Source organism: Lolium perenne, chromosome 6 (genome assembly GCF_019359855.2).
Source record: "Lolium perenne isolate Kyuss_39 chromosome 6, Kyuss_2.0, whole genome shotgun sequence".
Lineage (NCBI taxonomy): Eukaryota > Viridiplantae > Streptophyta > Magnoliopsida > Poales > Poaceae > Lolium > Lolium perenne.
In genome coordinates, this window is record NC_067249.2 from 116,172,409 (window position 1) to 116,195,545 (window position 23,137).

General features: G+C 44.6%; 2 protein-coding genes, 1 long non-coding RNA gene and 1 pseudogene across 3 annotated transcripts; 2 read left to right on the plus strand and 2 right to left on the minus strand.

The window, feature by feature from the left end:
• Positions 1 to 2,164: 2,164 nt before the first annotated feature.
• On the plus strand, positions 2,165 to 10,393 carry LOC127323164 (uncharacterized). Its single transcript, XR_007865427.2, has 6 exons — positions 2,165 to 2,428; positions 2,533 to 2,709; positions 3,080 to 3,233; positions 3,369 to 3,478; positions 9,631 to 9,711; positions 10,133 to 10,393. It is a non-coding gene; the product is annotated as an uncharacterized lncRNA (long non-coding RNA).
• On the minus strand, positions 3,729 to 8,198 carry LOC139831991 (uncharacterized; annotated as a pseudogene).
• Positions 10,394 to 12,544: 2,151 nt separating the features above from the next.
• On the plus strand, positions 12,545 to 16,103 carry LOC127323160 (eukaryotic translation initiation factor 4B3). The gene is made up of 2 exons (XM_051351346.2): positions 12,545 to 13,943; positions 15,864 to 16,103. The coding sequence occupies exons 1-2, from the start codon at positions 12,679 to 12,681 to the stop codon at positions 15,898 to 15,900; spliced, it is 1,302 nt and encodes a 433-aa protein (XP_051207306.1). The 5' UTR covers positions 12,545 to 12,678; the 3' UTR covers positions 15,901 to 16,103.
• Positions 16,104 to 16,766: 663 nt separating this feature from the next.
• On the minus strand, positions 16,767 to 21,536 carry LOC127323162 (isocitrate dehydrogenase [NAD] catalytic subunit 5, mitochondrial). The gene is made up of 8 exons (XM_051351349.2): positions 21,379 to 21,536; positions 20,956 to 21,128; positions 18,289 to 18,609; positions 18,041 to 18,202; positions 17,867 to 17,941; positions 17,595 to 17,704; positions 17,447 to 17,519; positions 16,767 to 17,222 (listed from the first exon to the last, which is right to left on the minus strand). Exons 2-8 carry the CDS (start codon positions 21,109 to 21,111, stop codon positions 17,031 to 17,033), a joined length of 1,089 nt encoding a protein of 362 aa, XP_051207309.1. The 5' UTR covers positions 21,112 to 21,128; positions 21,379 to 21,536; the 3' UTR covers positions 16,767 to 17,030.
• Between the last annotated feature and the right edge of the window lie 1,601 nt (positions 21,537 to 23,137).

Sequence of the window (23,137 nt, forward strand, 5' to 3'; positions counted from 1 at the left end):
GTCTACAACATTGACAAATTGCCGTCAGCGCATGTGCGTGTAGCCGGACGCACCCGGGGGTACAAAATTGGTTCAAACAACACCACACCATGATAGTGTACACACCATGTGGACACACACAATATTTTGGGTCATTCCCATCCTCCAAGACTCGCTTTCCAGGGAAACCCTAATCCATTGACAAATTGCCGTTAGCGCATGTGCGTGTAGCCGGATGCTCTCGGGGGTACAAAATTGGTTCAAAAAACACCCCACCATGATAGTGTGCAGACCATGTGGACACACACAATTTTTTGGGTCATTCCCACACTTCGGGGCTCGCTTTCCAGGGAAACCCTAATCCATTGACCGTGCGGTCTACAACATTGACAAATTGCCGTCAACGTATGTGCGTGTAGCCGGACGCACCCGGGGGTACAAAATTGGTTCAAACAACACCCCACCATGATAGTGTGGCTTGGCTATCGTCCGTCCATTCTACTGAGTAGCCACTTTTATATATTGTTGGTTGAGAAAGTAGAGATGGTGGAATCTTTGTTGACAAAGAAATGGTGTGTAGGAAATAACAGTTCGTTCTTCCGAATTCTGGTTTGCTTAAGAGGCTTAAACAATTATTGCTATTTCAAAATAAAGTTGATACTGACCTGATGTAGTTTTCGAAAATTATGTTTACCTTTTTTACAATGTTTAATTATATCGCGCTTCTTCCAAAATGTTCATGTTTACTTTTTCATATCAAGATTGACCAATACAATGCTAATACATCCATTGTTTATTGTCTCTAATCAGGATGTTCAACCGTCAGCAATGAATCAAGATGTTCAACCATCAGCAATGTAGAAGATGAATATATAGTCTTGGAAGAGCCCATTTGATTGTTAACCTTCATGCGAGGATCTTTTTTTTTTGGTGAATTAAAGCAAACGATGCATGTCTATTGCAAGGACGGTGATATGGATTTTCGACTTCAATTATGTTGCATCACAAGACTCAAATCAAGGAGCCATGTTTTATGTTCTTTTATACTTTATTATACTTCTACATATGTAGCTCAGCAGATCAAAAAAAAAAAGTAGCTCAGACACCTCGCTACCTACCGATTATGACAAAAATAACTCCCAATGTGTTACAATTGTATTTCTATTCACAACCTTGGCTTTATCGTCTTTCAAAATTTTCTTCACACCTTTACACTTCCCAAGAGTAGATCGTTGCAAGTCCAATTATATGTTTTCATTTTCATCGGTTACCTGTAAAAAAAATTATTCACAGTTGCTTTCGTGGGGGTAAGCCACGCCTTCCTACCTGTAACTAGTTGAATGCCCGTGCGTTGCTACGGACCATTATTTTTGTTTTATGTAAAGCACAAATACATATAAGAATCCACCTTTATATATGAGATATTGCCATGTTAGTAACTATGATTATAGTACAATCACAATATAATCACGAGCGGTTGTATATGGCCTTATCGTCTAGTGATGCCCCTATGGTCTACTTCCCCTGGGTTAGGGAGTATTTTGAAAGGAGATTAATCATAGATTATCAAAAATCCTAGAATAAATTCTTCCTGGGTAGTTTTAGCGATGCGGCCGAGGAGTAGTTGGACCGTCGGGCGGAGTTCATATCTGCGTTGCTACGAGTAGATCAAATATTCACCACATGTTTATCGGCACACCTTGAGCTCTCATGATATTTTTAGTTTGTAAATTCATTAAAATTTAATTATAAATTGTTTTCAAATCAGAAAACAATTAATTATAAATTGTTTTTAAATCTGAACAAATTTTGAATGTGAACGAATTTCAATTTTTTTCTCAAATTTGAACAATATACAAATTTGAATGATTTTAAAAATCTGAACAAATTTAAAAAGGTACAGTTTTCGAATCCTTGACTGTACGTACACACTGTGTTATTAGTGCGGCCGCTTTGGTTTTTTTCATCTTCAGGCATATTGCTAGAAAGATGAAGTACAAAGTATTAAGTTTTTTACTTTATACTTTTCTTAAAGCTCATTGTATATTTTTTTATGCAAGGACGCAACTTCATTTTGGTAGAAGCTAATTAGATATTCCAAACAATTTCACACTCTGCGCCCTCAGTATCACACACTAATTAGGTAGCAGCGGAACTTCAGGAAAAAAAATGCGTAGCTGCAGAACACAATTCAGTCCTTTCCCCACCCTGGCCGACAATCCCACGGATGCCTCCTCTAGGCTAGCGCCGCCCCGGGCACCTCCTTCACCCATGCCTCCGCCTCCACCCAGCCGACAGAGCAGTCCCGGCGCCACCCCTTGCTAGCACAGCCACCGCCATTACCGCCGGCAGCTGGATGTGCGCTATGGCGCATCGGGGGGCGCTCCGGCCCAGCATGATGACCGCCGTGACCGCAGCAGCAGTCCCTCCTCTCACGGCCACGCTCGAGGTGCCCCTCCCCTACTCCTTCCACTTGTATTCCGGCGAAGGATTCGAGCAAGATTTGATGCCCCCCATCCTCTGTTTCCTATCCCTGGCTCCCCATCATGGCAGCCCTCTCTTTCAGTTCCCCATGGCAGCCCCCTCTGCATCCTGCATCCCGACGGCTGGCGCCGCCCCGAGCCACCCTATGGTCCCTATCCCGCACGGCAGGGACGGCCCGAACCACCCCTGCACCCCTGACGGCCGGCGCGCGTCGACTGCACCAACTCTTCTCTTCCTCGAGTTGTGGTTAGTCAATGTTAGATACTGCTTTTAGCTATGGATTTTACATTTCAGTTGGTGCAATAGCTTAGTTGTTTAGGTAGTTCTTTCAAAATCCCAATTACTCACGCTGTTCAGGTAGTTCTTGTATAGCTCACGCTGTTCATGATGGACACAAAATGCGGTTCAGATTTGAATTTGTAGTTTGACCTATACTCCCAGTATTGTCAATGGAGTGTTGTCAAATTTCTGCTAACTAACCATGGAGTAGTAACCATGTAGTAAATTGCTTCAAATTGCTTCTTTGAAACAACTTGGTGATTATCATATTTCAGTTTGGAACTTTGGATCCCTGCTATCTATGATCTTTATAAAGTTGAAATACTCTTTCATGCAGGCTATGCTTGAAATAGATGATCATATGCATGATGTGTGGAAGAGACGTGATGATGACAAGTCGATTCACTCTACTACTTTTAGTTGGATATCAGGACTCCCTTTCGATGCCAAAATAAAGGAGTGACTGACCAGTGAAGAAAAGAACAAACAAGGTACAAAACAAAAGCATATCCTTAGTTGTTGCTGATAAGTTCCTTGTTCATAGACAAGCAAATAAATATGGTGCGAACATTTTATGCTTTGACGAGATATATTATCTTTCTCACAAATGGTTTCCTTTATCCCAGATCTCTGGTCAATCTTGTATTATATTGCGGTTTATCAGATTTTCCTGAAGAACATGGCTGTGATCTGGTAGTAGAACACTTTGCATGACTACCTGATTAATCACATCAAGGTATGATTTATATTCGCTCTCCATGTTTTATTGTAGTTTTTTTTCCAGTCAGTTGGAGGTGAGCTTTTGGCTTTGTGGTGTGCACTTGTTATCAGATATGTCTAGCTGGATATGCACATATATTACTATGAAATAATTTACAACTCTTTGAAAATAATTATAGTATTTACCAACACTTTAAAATGCACATATATAAAAGACTTTTACAACCATTACACCTTCAAAGCTCCTCAAATCTGGTCCAGCGAGTTCAAGTGCTAAGTACTTCCTTGTAGACTATGTTCAGCGTGGTCGTTACTAAGGACTCGGTTCTTTTTCTTTTCTTTGAATTATTGTTCTTGTCCTTTCCATTGTCCTTGATGGCGAGGATCTTGATGTTACTTTTGGCGGTGGCTCTAGATAACGCGACGTACAGCTGCCCATGAGAGAATACCGGCTCTGGTAGGTACACACCCACAGTCGGGATGGTCTGCCCTTGCGCCTTGTTGATCGTCATGGCAAAGCTGAGCCTGATTGGGAACTGCTTCCTCTTGAATCTAAACGGGAACATGTCATCATCGGATGGGCATAGAGGTATCCGAGGAAGAAACACTCTCTCCCCTGCGTGTTGTCCCACGACGATCTCTGTGTCGATGGCGTTACTCTGGAACCCACGGACCACAAGCCTCGTGCCGTTACATAACCCGTTAGCTGGGTCGATGTTCCTCAACAGTATAACTGGGCAATTTATCTTCAGTTTAAGCGCGTGCGGGGGAAGCCCATTAGGAGTTAGGTCATTCAGGAACTCTTGAGGATAGTAGCCGTGCGGATCGTCCTCCGCACTATCGAAGCTATAGTAGGTCATCTCCTCACCCTGGAAACAATCAATCATGTGCATATTTATTCCATCGACGCTGTCGTTCCTTGTGGAAAGGATTGCTCGAGAAGTCATGTAATGTGGATTTTCCATGTTCTGGTCTAGGGCAGGAAACACGTGGTTGATTAGCCTCTTTATATCAGCTGCATCGTCACCTGTAGACGACACACATATATCTTTAGGCAGTTGGATGTTCCCTTCCTCATCAGTTTCTTCGGTGCCATTACCTACCCTCAGTAGGTAATCCGCGAACCACAAGTCATTTTGTGCCCTCATGTTCTTGATGAGCCTTAGCTGGCGCATGCCCTTCCATAGGTTTGAGCTCCGCAGACTTGCGTCTATTATCTGACCTCGTGACCCTTTCCGCACTACCGGAAGCACCTGCCTGAAGTCCCCACCAAACACTACAGTCTTGCCCCCAAAAGGTCGTTCTGGGCATCCCATGATGTCGCGCATGCTTCTGTCTAATGCCTCAATTGCCTGCCGTTTTGTCATGGTTGCCTCGTCCCATAGAATGAGCGAAGCCATCCTCAGGAGTTTTGATGTCCCACTCTGCTTAGTGAAGCTGCATGATTTTCCTTCTTCAAGGTTTAGTGGTATCTTGAACCTCGAGTGGGCTGTCCTGCCTCCTGGCATGATGGAAGCGGCGACTCCTGACGTCGCCGTGGCCAACGCGATCTTTCTCTCGCCTTGAACCCTAGCGAGCAGTGCCCTGTAAAGGTAGGTCTTCCTTGTGCCTCCTGGGCCATCCACAAAGAATACGCCCCCATTTCCACCATCAACTGCCGCTAGTATTTCGTCGTAGGCAAGCCTCTGCTCGTGGTTTAGTGAGGTTGCTAGAGAACCGTCTTCCCTGTCTACTTGGATATTGGTTTCCTCGATGACCTCCCTGGCCTCGCCATCTGTGTTGTCATAGGTCTCGTCAATGTCTGGTAGAGGGAACGACTTTATGTCTTTGCCCATGGACTGCAGCATGCCCCTGATATCAAGCAACACTTTCTGCTCCACTGCTTTTGGGCATGTGTGTTTGCGCCGGTAGTCGTCAGACATCGCCTCAAGGTGCCTATCCCAAAGGCCGCGCACATCTCCAGGCTCGCAGAATACCAAGATCGTTGCGAAGAGCCTCCTGAGTGAGGCTGGCATGACGAACTGCTCTGACTCGGTAAGACACTCGTCGAGCGTGTTGTCGGCCTCGATGAGACCCCTCCTCTCGGCGGCCTCACGAAAGCTATTACATAGAACACCATCCACTGTTTTGAGATCTTCGAAGGACCTTGAGCCTGGTACATGATTTAGAAGCACCCTTAGAAAGTATCTGTCACCCTCGGCAGGATGGGCTGATACGATTCGGCCTACTTGTTGACCCTTGTCCCTTTCTTTCCAGTACTTTGCTTTTTGCCATGTGAACCTTCTCGGAAAATCTTTGTAAAGAATATCTCTAGCCCACGCGTGCTTCTCGTTAGCCACGAAATACTCCGTCAGCATGGATGGGTTTTGTCTGGCAGCGACGTCGTTTAGGTTGTCTCCCGCTTTGAACGTGACCATTTGCATATTTTCGAGATGAAGGGGCAGCGGTAGGACCGACGGGTGGTTCTCACAGAGCTTGAAGCCGAATATCCTCCACATGGCCTCTGGTGGAGTAACCCACCTTGCGTCAACGAATCTCTTGATCTCGTCTATGTTACCATCGGCATCGGGCTTCTCGATATTGAACGAAGTTTGATCGTGGCCCTTGTACACGTACTTATATAGGTACTTGACGGCCTTTATGCTGGAGCAAACCTCCACGTTGATGTGGCAGTCAAACATCCGCAAGAGGTACGGGTTGTAAGGCACAACCCATCTATTGTCTAGCGTCTGGCCTCGGACCTTTGCACAACGCCCGTCCTTCCGTCTCCGATAAATGGGGTATGAGTCCTTCCCCTGTACGGTGGTCTCACTGAACGCCCGCGGGTACCTACACTTGCACGACCCGTCTTGCATGCACACGTTGTTTGGCTTGAGGACACCACATGGACCATGCATCATATGCTTCACGACTATGGCGTGTAGCTCCGGGTACTTATTCTTGTCCGGGAGCTCGGCGGATATGACGCGGTCGTACTGCTCTGGCACAATGAGCTTATATTTTGAATCCATGATCAACAGGAAATGGGCGTGCGGGAGGCCCCTCTTCTGGAACTCGACCACGTAGACATAGGCCTTAACAACGCCTAGAATATGCTTCTTGGTAAGCATATCTTTCATCGTCTCCAGCTTGGCCCTAAACACTCGGACCACAATGTCTGGTCGGTCCTGTGGGGTTTGTCCTGGAAGCAGTGCATCTTGTATCTCCTGCCAGTTTGGGTTGCAGGTCATCGTCAGGAAGATGTCAGGCTTGCCATACGTGTGTACCAACGCCATGGCATCCATATGTCTGCGCTTCATGTCTCGGAAACCCCCCTGGAACTTCCAAGGGAGAACAATCCTTGTGCCAACAGCGCTTGCACGAGTCTCTCCGGCTGTGATGCTATCCACAATTCCTTTATATAGATCGGCACGTATCTCCGACTGGTGCTCCCTAAACCAACTCAGCCTGCATCCCTCAATCTTTATGTACATGTCGACCGCAAACTGTTGGAAGAGACGCCCACCATGTAGTATGGGGTTGAATATAGCCGGACGCGTCTGTAATTGGTAACAGTAGTAGTCCCTAACGGAGACGCATAAATGACCACCTCCATCTGCGTGAATGACATAAAAAGAAGGTTAGGCAAAGTACGAATAGGCTAGATAAAATATGCAGAAGTATCTTGAACAATCGAACCTTCCTCCTCACGGTTCTCTCTTGATAGCTGCGCAACGTGCCAAGGTGTATCACGCTTAGGGAGATTTGGATGCCATCTGAGCTCCCCCTTGGGAAAGAAGAGGGGGTACGAGAGCGGGTCATGGCATCCTTGTGTGGCTTGTATAGTATGCCTCTCGTTGTTATTTCCGTAGAGGGTAATGCTGCGCTTGAACCTATTTGCCAGGTCGCTGCCCTCGACCCAGATCGCAGCCACCTCGGACGACACCGGTAAATTGTACCTCCGTTGGTCTAGCTTCGTGTCAGTGTTCAGTTCTATACGGTAGTCCTGGAGGTTGTCCTTGTGAGCGCCCAAACTCCTAAACTTCTCGGAGTAGGGGTTTCCTCTTAGTATGTCCACAACCTTCTGGACGACCTCTTGGTCTAGGTCTTTGGTGGCTTCCTTGCGATGTATCATCGTAGAAGTAGAGTTGTAGATGTTCTGGGCGAGAGTTTGGCCCAAACGAATGCACATTGTGGTACAACTTTCCTTGTGCCCGGAATGTGTACACCCCGGACTTCATGTTTGTGCAGTTGTTGTCCAGGCTGACGCCAAGAGTTGTGAATGAGAAGTGGCCGTTGAAGAATCGTATGCTCTCCCGAAAATGCCGAGAGTCCGCATCCGCGCTTGACCATAGCCTCATTAGCTCCGGGATAGGCTCTGGTTCAGCTAGCTTGATATTTCCGTTCCGACAACAGAAACCGTCTGTCTCATGCTCAAACTTCTTGGCATTACAGTGTTCGCAGTCCGGTTCTTGCTTCAGGATGTGTGTTCCTTTTGGTAGGTTCGAGTACACAAAGTCAAAAGGATCGATAGATTCCGAGCCGGATAATTCTGTCGGTGTATCGAGTTCCATGTCATCAACGTAACCTACATATGCATAGACTGTCATATCAATATGTTCATAGTCACTCATATAATGGGGAGGGCTAATGGAAAGGCTGTCATAAGTACCTTCATGGGTACACATGTAGCACTCCTCCATGAGGTCGTCGGGGATGGCGCTATCGTCCATGATGCCGCTTAGGAAGTTCTCCATGTCGCCTACAACATTCTCGATTTCGTAAGTACGACATCTTAATGCACCAAGATGTAAATAATAAATGCAGTAATGATGGGTATGTTACCGTCGGTCCCGATGGTATATGCCGGTGTGCTTGCTGAAGGGGAGGCGGGAGCTGAAGTATTTTCCTTTCTAGCGGGTAATCTGTGTGTGCTCGATGGCATGCTTATCTTTGGAAAAATTGTTATATTTGGACATGGCATCGCGATTGATTCAGCGCACGGGGTGTTCCTTCTAGCTTCAGCGGTTGCTCTGCGCTGTGCTAGCAATGCTACCCTCTCGTCTTCAGTTTTGCTTTGCCTAGATCTGCGTCGTCTTGCATTCTCCTCCTTTTGTTCTTCCCTTGATTTATTTTGCCTCCTAGCCCTTCTCCGTATGTTCCTCTCATCGAGTGATTTGCTTTGCTCTGCTGCTCTTCTCCGTGCATTAATCTCCTCCCTTTTATCGGCTGTCAAACAATTTTGCCGAGCTGTATCAAAATGCTCTGTTGCTTGATTTATAGACTCTATTTGCATTCAGTTTATGATTAGTTCTTCATATTATATATTTATTTGGGAATGTACGAGGATTGTTAAAAAAATACAGCATTACCGTTAATCATAACTTCTGGCTGCTTTAGAGTTTGTATGTCACCGTTGCCCTTTTTCATCATGGATATTATGAGATCGATAGCATTGCCATGTTCGCCATCATCGCTGAATGGTTGTTCTGGTGCATCTACGTCTTTGTTGGGTGGGTACAATGGAGAGTAGATGCCTGTCCATAAAAGTTTGTTAGTTTTATACATTGTATGTACTACTTTTGAATGTGTTGGTATTTTATGAAATTTAAAGTATTACCGTTGATCAGAATTTCTGGGTTTCTTGATGTTTCTATGCCAGTGCTGTTGTTGTTCATCACGACTGTGTCTTCTTGTGGTGATACGGAGGCTGGTTTCCTCTGTTTTGCGGAGAACTCTTCGTTTCGACGATTTACCAATGTTTGTCTTTCTCCCGGTGTAACATGCTTTCTTTGACTCACATGTATGGTAGATGTACCACCTTCCTGCTCTGTTGCGATACATGACGGGTTCACCATCGCAATTGTTTCTTTGCTTGTCACGCTCCTTTTCTGGGCTTCTTTATTTTTTTTGTTTTGCTGATAGGCTTCACGACGTTTTTTCAGTTTTTCCTGTTTTTCTTCATCTGTCATCCGTGCATACCGCTCTCTATCTTTTTTCCGTCTTTCTTCGTTGACATCCATGGCTTGCCTGCATGAGATTTCTATACTAAGCATTTTTTGTAATGGCTGATAGAAGTCTGATAGAAGTCAGGAAGCAAATCAATGAACAGTGCGAATTTTATTAGTAATCAGTCCTTGGAGACCATGTACTACATTTTATTTGATGGAACTTTATCTGTTGGTGCAGTAAATGTCTGGCAGGTGCTATCCAGATTCGAGAGGGTAAACTTTAGAACTAACTGACTACTAATGCTGCAATAAAAGCCAAGTAAGTACCTGTCCTTGTACATTCTTGACATTCTTGATTATTACAAGATACAAACTTTTGTCCCAATTACTGATGAATCCCAAAAATAACAAATACACTCAACTGATGATGCATTGTGTCTGAATAGAATCCCAAAAATAACAAATACGTTGAACTGATGATGAATTGTGTCTGTATGTAAGGAGAGAAGTAACATACCTGATGGATTGTTTTTGTCTTAGCCGATTGATTGTTTGATATGCAAAGCTGACTTGAACGAAAGATAGATGTAGTTATCACAAGTCTAAAGGTTCTGTATGAGAAGTCGCGTGAACACTTTTTTTATAGCACAAACTGTAGGAGTGTAAGTCGGAATATGACTCAATTAGGATTAGAATTCCTATTTGTATTGATTAAATTTTGTTTTGTTTTCCTTTTGCAGAGCCGTTTGATCGTGGGATGTTTTGTCCGACATGGCCACCTGTGTTCGATAGGGTCACGGTCAGCTGTGTTGGCCGGGATTCAATTCAGCCCTTGTACTACACGGAAAACTTGTACGGAGTATAGGAGTTCTCGCATGATTTTTTTGTACAGGAGAGCTGGGCAACGACCGAGCCGACTTTCACGGGTCGTTTGGCTGGATCGCCCGAAGCCCCATGACCAGCGCTTGGATAGAATAGATTAATGTAATCTATACCTAATAATAAAGGGAGAAGTGTTTCCGTGGTTTGGTCCGTGTTATTTTGGTTCGTCCGTTGTTTGGTCCGATCAAAGATTTCCTTGCTAGCTAACTATCTCACGACGTCCCTCATTAGAGTTCCATCTGAACCAAGGCTTCAGACGTAGTATGTCTCTCAAATAGAGTCCCACCCCAACCAAAACACCGTACACAACACATCGCGGCCTGCAACTCTGCACCGTGTCTATATATATATGTCCCTGATCAGCTCGTCGCATCGAATCAAGAGAGGATCGATAATCCAGATCCAGACCTGGACAACTCGGCGCGTCGACGATGGACACCAGGTGAGGAAAAGGCGGCGATTATGGCTGACTCACCATGAGCGCGTACGGCTCGATCGAAATCGTCAGCGTCCAAGTGCCGGAAAGTAGCAGAGGACGGCAAGGCCGCGACGGCATGATTTCACTCCGTGCGGTCGGCCAAAGGCATCGTCTCGATCTGTTCCAAGCCGTCGCCGCCCTGTTATCCCATGGCCAAATCGGAAAAATACTACCACTCCAAGGAATCAACCATGGAGCACCTCTAGCAGCCATAGCACTTTCCTTCTTCGCTATAACCACGTGAGTCGCGGATGTCGTCGGGATTGGCCGGCCGGCTCGCGGGTTTGGACTGCCCATGGCCTGGCCAAGCACGCGCAGAAGAAATCCACCTTCCCCCATGTCACAAATCCCACACCACCGCCACTACAGCTACATAGCCATAAGCTGATGACTCCTACCAGTCGGAACTTACATGCCTCGGTGCACAAAACCACCACGAGGGCCGTCGTGTCGTGAGTGTGATCGATCCAGATTACATGCAGTGTTGCCCCACCGTGACTTTTGCATGGTGCACACCGACGCACACGACGCGATCAGGATCTTAGTGCCTTCTGCATGAACGAGGTATACGCTTGCGTTGGCGATGAACTACCCAGCTGAGGTGAGCTATATAGGGATCTAACGTAGCAGGTCTTTAGCTTCTCCACCGTGGTCGCCGTGCGGATCTTCCGATCCATGACCGTTTACCGTCCCGATCAGGTCGTAGCAGTGGCATGGCAGCCAGCGGCCCAAGTTTGTAGTATCATTTGCTACATCAGGAGAAGTAATTGCTTTATAAGTGTGGTTTGGTTCTGGTGTCACTTTGCAGTTCTTAGGTGAAAGCTACTGAACTCTATCTTTTCATGCTGCTATCAGACGTATTATTCAATATCGAGATCGAGTGGTATTTGACTATTACATATTCAGATTGTTACTTCATAATTTGTGTCTGATTTTGTTCTCTGCATCACAGCAGGAGGGAACCTACATAGTGTGCAACAGATCAACGACCAGTAAATATATCTATCTGGCACATATAGAATTTCTTCTAGAGGGATTCGTCTGTTTAAGTAATATATGATTGCCTCAAAATTTACATGCAGTGCCTTCGTTGTGCTTTAATATCAAACGTTAGTTTGAAGAATGAATTTCCTTCTGGTCTTTTTTTGTTTTGCATGAACTAAACATGGTCAAGTTTATGTATGCATTTTTCTTTGCGAATAATGTATGCATTGTTATAAGATAGCAAAAAAGTTATATTTCCTCCCGTCAAATAAATGATCTCTTAACTCATCTCTAGATATATTGAAATCAGGATAAAACTGAGACATCCTTTGTTGAATGGAGCAAGTATGTTTATTTTGAGTTTTTTTATTCTGACTCATTGTTCTTCCTTCGCTATATTCATAAGAAAGATTTTTAAATTAACTTTATATTCTTGTTAAGCTTCGTCGGATAATGCAAAGTCTGCAGACTGCTCTTGTTTCACAATTTTTTTCAAACTATGTGTTTTTCCGGTGCAACGCACGGGCATGCTTCCTAGTGGACTCCAACATAAGCACGCGGCCGGTTTTTTAGCGATCGTGCTTTTGGTGGTTTTTTTAGCGAATATGGTTCTTTTTGACGTACGATGGTTCTTTAATGTACGACCACCACCGATTCCAATTTAATAGGTAAGATTTAAATGGGTCGTGGATTTGGACGTCGGATGGAGATAGGAGAGGTTCCCCGGCCGGCCGGGCCTCACTGAATGTCTCGAGTCTGGACCCTCTCCTTGCCGGATTCCACAGCCCACGACCACGAGACCGAGACCGTCCGTCCGTCCGATAAAACCCTAACCTTCTCTGCCTCCACCGCCACCGGCCTCTCATCCTAGAATCCGCAAATCACCAACGCAACCTACGCACGCACACCAACTACCAGAGCGCGCCGCAGACACCCGACGACATGGCCGTCGCCTCCGCCTGGGCCAAGCCCGGCTCATGGGCCCTTGCCGCGGAGGAGCAGGACGACCTGCCACCTCCGCCGCCGCCCGTCCCCTCCTCCGACTTCCCCGACCTCGCCACCGCCGCCACTACTAAGGTCCCCAAGAAGAAGAAGGCCCAGCCAGTCTCCCTTGCCTCCTTCAACAGCGGCAAGTTCGTTCCCTCCTCCTCCTCCTCCTCCCGCGGCCCCAACCCCGACATGCTCATAAGCCTCCCCACCGGTCCCCGGGAACGCACTGAAGAGGAGCTCGGCGGGGCGCGATGGGGCAACGTGGTTCGTGGCTCCGACGAGCCACGACGCGGCGGATCTGGCACAGAGGATTACGGCCCGTCGCGTGCCGACGAGGCAGATGATTGGGGTGCCAAGAAGCCGATGGAGAGGAGGGAACGGATGGGAGGGTTCGGTGGGGACTCCTCGATGTCGTCGCGTGCTGATGACGTTGACGACTGGGTCTCCACCAAGAAGACGGCGCCCTCTCTTCCCATGGAACGGAGGGAGCGTAGCATTGCCTTTGGGAGCGACTCCCAAGGACGAGCTGACGATTCCACGAGCTGGGTCTCGAACAAGAGCTACTCTGCGCCCCCACCGGCGCCTTTGGATGGCCGTCGGGGTGGGTCAGTTTGGGGTTTCGATAGGGATGTTGCCCAAGATGCCGATTCTTGGACCAAGAGGAGAGAGGAGGTGAGTATTGGTGGTGGGATCAGCGGCGCCCGGCCGCGGCTTGTTTTGCAGAAGCGAACTTTACCGGCTGCCATTGTAAATGATGGGGAGAAGAATGAGGATAAGAAAGATGATGATAAGAAGGCTGAGGATGAAGTGGAAGAGAAGGGAGAGTTGCAGACGAAAAGCAGAACTTCAAACCCATTTGGGGCAGCCCGCCCACGTGAGGAAGTGCTTGCTGCCAAGGGGGAGAACTTGCCCAAGGAGCAGGATAAAGAGGAGGCGAAGCTAGTGATTCAACCAAAAGTCAGGTCTTTGAATCCGTTTGGGGCAGCCCGCCCACGTGAGGAAGTGCTTGCTGCAAAAGGTGAAGACTGGAGAAAGATTGATGAGAAGCTTGATGCTATGAAGGTGCGCGAGGCACCACCTGAGAGGAGGTCATCTGTGAGGAGAGGTTCCCCCGTCCCAGGAGAGGAGAACGGGAATGGTGAAGTTCCAGACAGCCGTGCTGACAGCGCTTGGAAGAAGCCTGCTCCGGTTGAGGCTACAGTACAATCTGAACAAGGGTCAGATAACTGATCTTATCCCTCTGATTCAGTTGACATATCTTGCATGCCTTGCTTTGTTTGATCATACAATATTCTTGTGTTTATTTTTATGTTACTACCCGAATTTTACTTCTTAGTGTTGAATTGATTGGTCTTGTTAGGTGGTCTGTGCGATATTAGTGGCGTTGTTTTGCCCTAAGTTATGAGTTATGGCATTTGCCCCACTTATAGTTAACATGCACTTGTTCTCTAGGTGTACATGGAAAGACGAATGCTAGCTAAACTCTAAACTGCAGTTGGTTGTTAAATGTTTGTTTTTTCTGCCTTTTATATCTTATTATTGGAAGACAAATATGTGCCTAGCTTCTCAGAGTTTGTGTCGTGATCATGTGGTACAAATTAATTGTGTAATGTATATGTGTCTACTTAATTAAACAAGAATTGTCCCTATATTCATTTGCTCTCACTGTATTAGCACACAATTCTATTGCCAATGCATTGCAAGTATACCAGAATAATAATTATTTTTATTCAAATCAAGGTATGCCTCCCTTTAATTCAGCCTTTTACCAAGCATTGCAAGTGTTATTTGCACATAACCGCATAATGTATATGCTTCTACAGTATCATTAATTGAACAAGAATTTTCCTGTATTCATTTGCTCTCATTATATTAGCATAAAATTCTCTTTCCAATGCTTGACACATCATTCCAAACCTAGTAAAATAATTTTGTGAGTCGGAAGCTTTGCGGGTGTTATTTGCACATTGCTGCATTCAAAAGCAGACAGAAGGCTACATAATAGTTATTTCTCTTCTGATCTGAGCTACGGAGCTCTACTGTGTGTTGTTTGACCAGTGAGTTTTACTTAATTACAGATATAGGTGTCTGCCAACTAGGATACAGTTATTGTATTATATAGTATATCCAAGCAACTGGGAAAAGCTATGTAAATTCCACTTGTTTTGAATGCTAGGTTTAAACTATTTGCTTTGCAAGTTTCCATATATTGTTAAAGTAAACTTTCATAGTGGGGTAATGTTTTCATGTTCTGCATTGTAAATTTGTAATACACTCCCTTGACCTGGGTTTACAAGTCCTATTATTTTCTTATAAGTTTACTGTGTAAAATACATGATTAAATTACAGATGTTGATTTTTTTCCATATTGTCTAACTTTTAAAATTACAGAAACTCGTCGTAAGAAAAACATTAGTAGCCCTTGCAAACCCGGAAGGTGTGAGTATCATATATACGCTCGACACTGAAATTTATTGTGAATTACATCTAATTAAGATGATTATGAATTAGATGAAGGAAGGTGTGAGTATCATATTATATAGTATGAAGGTGTGAGTATCATATAGTCCATCAAAGGGGCAACTGCTCACAAGAATATTCAAGTACTTGCACTAAATTTATTTGAAGTGAGGAATTGCCATCTGGACGCGAAGGTCAATATTAGATGTAATTTGTTCTCATTGCTGATTTGCCAACCCAAAGCCCATCATTTAGCATCTAGATACATCTAAATTTAGACAAAGTTAAGACATGTTTCATGGGACTGAGGGAGTACTAGCCCCTTAGGATTATTATTTTGTTATAATACATTAGATGTTTTACGCCAATTTTTTTGTTTCTCAGGACTTGCAATGCCTGGTTAGTATAACCCTTAATGGTGCCAATCTCGGAAGGCACTGTCCTTGGGCAATAATGGCACATTTATTTTGTTATTGCTATGAAATTATGCTTATGGAACCCTGAAAAGATGTATGTGTATAGTTATTTTCTCTAACCTTTAGCTAAGCCAGTGGCTTATTTTACTGGAGGATTACGCCTCTCTTTCTGTCGTATGTTTTCTGTCTTACGTTTTTTGTTGGTGATGTATATTTCTTGGACCCTCTCTAATGGACAATAAATTGCTCCTGCAAATGCAGATCAGAGTCTACTGGAGAGACTGCGCCTGCAAGTTGATCAATGTCCGTGAATGTTATGAAGATGCTTTGGAGTCTGAGAGTCTACTAAACATATTAGTTTTATTATGAGTGCTATTGCTACCTGTGTGGGCAACAATTCTATTCTTTTTCTCACTGTTTTAGCGCCTGTCTGAGAATCGTGAGATCATGTCTGAGAATTTTGATCTGATAATTATGTTAATTACCTATTGTGGCTGATAATTATGCTATGTGACTTCATCTGGAAGAGATAATTTTGTCATTGTTTTTTTCGGTACAACATTAGTTCCAAATTTCACGTGCATTCCAAATATGAAAAAAAGCTAAGGTAAGGCCGTGAGGGTCCCAGGCTATGCATGAACATATACCTGCCGTTGGGTAGGATAGGTGTATCATCCACACCCAAAATTCCCCAATACCCATTTGAGTTCATATCGCCCATACCCATTTTTTTTGGATAATGCCCGTGGGCGATGACTGAACGGATAATCGGAATTCTACATCCTAGTCATTATCGTGGGCTATGCGGTGAATTGCAGTACGGATGCGTATGGATATGTCATGGTTGATGAGTACCAGATGCACACAAGTGGTGGTACCGCTTGACTGCAGCGGTCAGCGGTGACCTACGGCGGCACGACCTGTAGCGGTGGCAGCCGGCGGCCGACTAAAACGACATACAGCAGCGGCGGCCGACGGCCGACTTCGGCGGCGGTCCAGTGAGGCGGCCGACTGTGGCAACATGCAGAAAAAATGGGGCACAGATCGTTGCAACGTGCAATTTAAGATTGGGTCAGAGGAGGAAGAAGGGGTAAAGTGGATAACCGATGGATGAAAGGGTATTATCCTCTCCTTGTTCAAAAAAAGAACAAAACGCAAAATAAATATTGAATTTCAGTTCTTCAATAACTATAACAAACAGATTATATGTGCACATGTTGTCAATGATTATTACAGATGATTCTTCATCTTGTTTGCGATGCTGGTAAAACTGCTCCAAGAGAATGAATGCGACAATTATTTAACAGTCTTAAACCGTGTCACCGAAAAAATCGTGGTGCCTGCCACTCTATTGAAGCTAAAGCACCTCTTGGTATGCATGAAAATTAGGGGGGGGAAATTATCGAGAAAAATAACAGCAGCCGACGCTCAGATATGATCACAAACTGCTTTTGTGTAGTCTGACGTTGATGACTTCCCACCAAGATCAGCAGTTCTGTACTTCCCCTCGGCGATAGTCTGGAGGATAGCATTGTGGATCCGTTCTGCTTGGTCGTTGAATTGCAAGTGGCGCAACATCATAACAGCACTCAGCATAAGAGCAGTTGGGTTTGCCAGGTTCTGCAAGCAATTGAATATCACTCAGTCAAATCAAAGACAAGAGTCATACTAATAACTTGAATGAAAGACATGGTCTAGAGACCATGAGATTCCAAGAAATTTTAATTTCATACTTGTAGAGTGAGGAAAGCCAGAACTAACAAATTAAAACATTATATGAGAAACCTCACAATTTTGAAAGTAGTGAATGTGACATGGAAGAGTAGATTCTAAGACCAATTTACCTTGCCAGATATATCAGGTGCAGAGCCATGGACAGCCTCTGCAAGACAAATGCCACCTTCACCAATGTTGCAGCTGGGATATCAACAATAGTGAGATGATGTTGTCTCGATGCCCTAATAATAAATCATCAAAAATAAATAACTGTACCTGGGAGTTAGGCCCAAGCCTCCGATCAAACCAGCACATAGATCACTAATAATGTCGCCATATAGATTTGGCATCACTAATACATCAAACGTACCAGGGTTCTTCACGAGCTGCAAGAGAATGCAGTTCAAACTCAGTATAATGTTAAAATCAAGTTTGCAAAATAGAAGGAAATATAATAAAAGTACATGCTTAATTATTAGAGGACAAAATAATCAAGTGTGAATAAACATTAACACCAAAAGTGAGCAAGTTTCGTGTTGACAACATACCGTCATACAGCAGTTATCAATAATTACTTCCTCGTATATGATTTCTGGATACTTCTCAGCGACTTCACGGCAACACTACAAATGTACATAGCGAAGAACAATGACTTAGCTCTCAAGAGAAATGACAATAAGGAACACATACGATCAAGAAGGGACTGAGATAGCCATCAAAACCTTGAGGAAAAGTCCATCTGTTTTCCTCATGATATTGGCCTTATGTATCGCAGAAACTCTCTCCCTGCCATTGGTCTTTGCATAATGGAATGCATACTCTGCTACTCTTAAACTTGCTTGGCGGGTAATAATTTTCAAACTCTCCACTACACCCCTCACAACCTAGAGAAAAAGAAGTGTGCCATGACAAAGAATGCTTACAAGGACAATGGAAAATAAAATTATCTTTAGGAATTCACATGGCATACCTGATGCTCAAGGCCGCTATACTCCCCTTCAGTATTTTCACGAATTGTCACAAGGTTCACATCATCATATCTAGTCTTGTAGCCTGGAAGGCTGTTGCAAGGCCTGACATTGGCGTAAAGTCCTAGTTCTTTCCTTAATGTAAGATTCAAAGAACGGTGGCCTTTTCCAATTGGTGTAGCCATAGGACCTTTCAGACCGACTTTGTTTCTACGCACAGACTCCAGGCTCTCCCATGTCAAAAAGCTCTCTGTTCTGGGGTCCACTTCTGTACCAACATAATGTTCTTCCCATTCTATTGGTACACCTGCAACTTTGAATACCTGAAACAGCAAAAATACAACGTTAACTAAGCAAGCTACCATCAAACAGATCATGCATGATTGAGTTCTGTCATGAACTTGATAACACCCATGTTTTCCTTCAAGGGATTGATAACACTCATGCTAAAAGCAGTATTCTCATGAAACTCACTTGCAAAGTACAGTTTTATAAATAGAGTAATTCGCTCAGATAATCGTGACCATCTATGGAACTTCATGCTGAGGAAACTATGTCAAATCAACATCCAAACAAGTAGATTATGTTAAGTTGAATAGCACGATTAACGATACGCAAATCTATGTCATGCCAGTGCACTATAAAGAAATCATGGGTAATCCTCCTTGAGAAACACTGGACAGGCTAGGCTCAGGCACTGACTTCACTCGCCAGAAAAGTCAGGCTTGGCCAACACTCTGCTAGCAGCTAATCCAGCCAGCAACCACAATATAGAAGTTACCCATCCCCATTAGCCATCACATCTCCATTTCCGTGTCCCTCGTCTCTACCATGGTAGGGTTCTTTGTTAGCTGGGCTTATTTCCTTAGAGACATACATAGTTACATAAGGGGTGAGGTAGATTCCCTATAAAAGTATAGTACGTATCTACTATCACTAGAGAGAATTAAGCCTCTTTCACAACATCCCAACCTATAGTATATCTTCTCTTTCCAACACCCTAATATTTATCTAGCAATGATCATGTAGTTGCACATAAACAGAATCGCCACTGAACCTGCTACACAGCACAGAGAAGTCCAAAAGAGAGAAAGCTCATGCTCAATTGACAATGGATATATTGAGGTGGCCTTTGTAGTTAATAATGTCCTATCCGATCCAATCCTTAAAATATTAGTCACTTACTCACTTGTGATATTTCTTTATGTAAATTAATAAGTATTACAGAATAACTGTTATGTTGTTGTTCCTGATGATTCTTAAGCATATACATCAACTTAAGGACCTAACCCCTCAAGTGCTCTTTGAGGCTTTGATCATGTTGGATTCAGTATGCAGATACAATACAATGATGTCACTGCAGCCATGGAATGACATCACAATCAATAAAAAAACATTGCATATATATTAGGGTTAAATGCACTTTTGGTCCCTCAAGTATTGCAGAACTCAACTTTGGTCCCTCAAGTATTGCATAAGTCCAACTTTAGTCCCTCAAGTATTGCAGAAGTCCAACTTTGGTCCCTCAAATCTATTCTGGTCTAAATCGGCCCTCAAACACTTAATTTAATCTAAATCGGCCATCAAACACTTAATTATTATGCCTAATTAAGAGTTTGAGGGCCTGGTTTAGACCAGAATAGAGTTGAGGGACAAAAGTTAGAAATCTGCAACACTTGAGGGACCAAAAGTGCACTTAACCCTATATATCGTTTCAGATCAAAGTATTAGGCAAAGCCGCAGAAGCTGAACTTTCTAGAATGACATGCATATCCCCAGGTAACTAATCAGAAATACTACAGAGGCCAAAATAGCCCATCCCATTGTGAAGAGAAACAAACAATCAGAACATACAGCATGCCCAAGTTACACAAATGACATGAAGTCCAGAAGTAACAAACTGAATTATAACAAAAATGCAGCCCAGCTCAAATGCACCCAAAATTCTTAACAGTCAGAAGTCCTGCTTTCAGCAAAAGCAAGCATACGTGTAATTATTCCATACTCTATGACGTTCATCTAATTAAGTAATACTTCTTCCATCGATATAAAACATTTATCCGAGGATAATAACAATCTTGAACAGATGAAACATGCTTGACCATGTAGAAATCTTAAGAGGGCCATGCTTATGACTTGATGAACTGTCAAGTAAAGATTTTTTATATTTCCCAACTTCAGTAACAAAGTGCATGTTAGTTGGAATAACGACATCAAACTGTAATGGAGTCATCTAAATGTCTCTTTTGATCCTCCTTGGCATATATAAATCCTTCAATTACCATCGCAGTAATAACTTAAGAACCCATAAGGAAAGTAGGCAAAATACTTTCGCAATAATTAGATACAGTTTTTTCTTGCAAAAAAGGAGATTACTTGTGATTAGTGTTATTACTATGTATGCTGGTTGTTTAATCACAATAAATATTAAGGACACTTTATGCCATTATATCTGAAATTAAAATTGCACCGGACCAGGGAAATTGTGAGAGCGTCAGTAGCCTTGGAGGCCAACCACTAAATAATAATTCTATAGTGCGCAGGATGCACAATACTTACTGGCGTAGCTTCAATCCTTTGTTAAATAAAAAAGGACATCCAACTGTGGTCAGAATTCAAACACGAATTACTACACAAGGTACCCCGCCAACAGAAACAAAATTCCATACCTGCTTGACCGACTCGGCGATCTCAGGCCCGATGCCATCACCAGGAAAGAGCGTTGCGCGGATAGTCTCACCAGCCTCCGTAGAAAACGACGCCCCAACAGACCGTCCCATCATCCGCGGCAGAACGCTCCCCTGAAGCAGCCTCCGGAGCGCCATGCCACCTCTCCACTAGTCTGAAACAAGGAAACAGGCAAAAATAGCAATCAAACCTAGAATCCAGATTTAAAGGTAGGCTGCGATTCAATCGAATAGGCATAGATGAATTCCATAAATTTGATCCGATAAACATGCATGCATCGCTGATCGATAGATCGATCCAGTATTAGCATGTGGGACGATGATGTCCGGTACAATCGGGGGTAATTCGGGACCAACTGGGAGGATAGAGATCGGACAGAGGGAGAGCGACGGTGAGGAATGTACCGGAAGAAGGAGATTCGCGGGAAGTGTCAACGGCGGCGGCGGAGGAGGATGGGGACCTGCGGTGGGGAGGAGAGATGGGGATTGGAAAGCGAGAACAAAGGGTGGCTCGGCCTCCCACCATCCGCGATTTCTCCTTTTCAATTGGCCATCGATCTGAATCAGACGGTCGGTTTTTGCTCACCCAATGTGCTGCTGTTGGTCTGGATGGGCCTTGAGCGATTGGCCCTTCCTTTGGTTGGTTGCTCGCAAGCATTTTCTTCTGTTTTCAATTTCGGCCCGGCAGAAAATAGTAGTAGTATCGTAGGCTGTCCATGCTTAGACCATCTCCACATGCGCTAAAGTTCGGCGCTAAGAGCATCTCCAGCCCGTTTGAGGCCCCAGCCGGAAATTCGGATTTAGCGAACATCGGATTGGATGAAAAAAGAGCGTGGGGGCAATATTTTTCCACTCGCACCCCGTTATTCGCCCATCAGCGGGGATAGTTTAAAAAAATCGTCATCCCGCTAGTCCAATAGTTCGGTGATCGGATCAGCCACATTCCGGCGATCGAAACAGAAACTAGAGGACAACAAGTGTTGATACTCGTTTTGGACCGATGGCTAATCAAGAACATAATTCGGTGTTCGGCGTGACAGATATATTACTCATTTAGGAGACACCATGTCCACCATTCCAAGTTGTGCCATGATCCGGCTTGATAGCCGATTATGCTAGCAGTCAGAGGTGATCTCGAGGATCGATATATGAAGGCTTCCACTAGAGCTCATTTAACATGACCTCAAATGAAGAAGTGATACAAACAAAAGTTGTGCGTCTCGTCGAAACAAGCAACTTTGGTTTTTGAGTCATCGCGATCCGAGTTAGTATGCGATTTGTGGAGCTAAAATACTGCTGGAACTCAAATTACCGGAGGTGGGGCGCCCGACCATAGAGGCCTCTAAGGTAGGGCGCAAGCGGAGTTGGAGCACATGCGAAAATGTCGGAATTGATCGTTTTTCTTGCTACCTCTATTGAGCGATCAAGATGAACTCGGATGGAAAAGTGGTCAACATGAAAGTTCTTCGTTTTTTCGAGACGAACAACTTTGTTGTTTATGAGATTTTGATTTGAGGTCGTTTACTGCCTCGAAAAGGGCCCGCAATATGCAGGTACGTTTTTGACCGAACAGTCTATAACTTCGGACCAAACCATCCGAATTGGACCCAATCTAGGGTTTTGGACGCGAATCCAACCCTTCATCTTGCACGGAAAGTCCAGCCGCCCTTTATATACATGAGGGGTGACGGCCGATTGAAACAACACCAATCGAACAAATCAATCTACTACTTTTTCGTGTTCATCTACTTTTATCTCTCTCTCCCCTTGTATCTTTCTTCTCGTTCTTCGTTGTTCTTCAGGATTGGAGGCTGCGAATCCACGAGGTCCTAGGGGCGGTCAGGCCGACCTAGGGCAGCCCATAGCCGCCGCAAGCCGTGACGGGGTCCCTTCCGGGCGAGTGGGGTTTCGGGTCTACAAAAGCGCTCGCCGAACTGTCTTGCGTATCGCGCTTCCGGCGAGCCTCCCTCGGCGCGTGCTGCCGCGCATCGCGCTCGGCGTCGAGGGTACACGGCGACGTGTTCGTGTGCGAACACACTTTTTAGCGACACCGCTGGGGAAGAAGCTTCGAACGGTCTCCAGCCCGTTCTTACTACGAAAAGAGCGTCATCAAGAGGCATCAATCTACAACGGTATCATGAATCCCCAATCTCCTTATGTAGAT

Coding starts and splice junctions, on each gene's coding strand:
- LOC127323162 (XM_051351349.2), bottom strand. CDS start 21,111: ATGGCGCTCCGGAGGCTGCTTCAGGGGAGCGTTCTGCCGCGGATGATG. Junction 18,610..20,955: donor TCGCCGAGTCGGTCAAGCAG/GTATGGAATTTT, acceptor TTGCTGTTTCAG/GTATTCAAAGTTGCAGGTGT. Junction 17,223..17,446: donor CACCTGATATATCTGGCAAG/GTAAATTGGTCT, acceptor AATTGCTTGCAG/AACCTGGCAAACCCAACTGC.
- LOC127323160 (XM_051351346.2), top strand. CDS start 12,679: ATGGCCGTCGCCTCCGCCTGGGCCAAGCCCGGCTCATGGGCCCTTGCC. Junction 13,944..15,863: donor ACAGTACAATCTGAACAAGG/GTCAGATAACTG, acceptor CTGCAAATGCAG/ATCAGAGTCTACTGGAGAGA.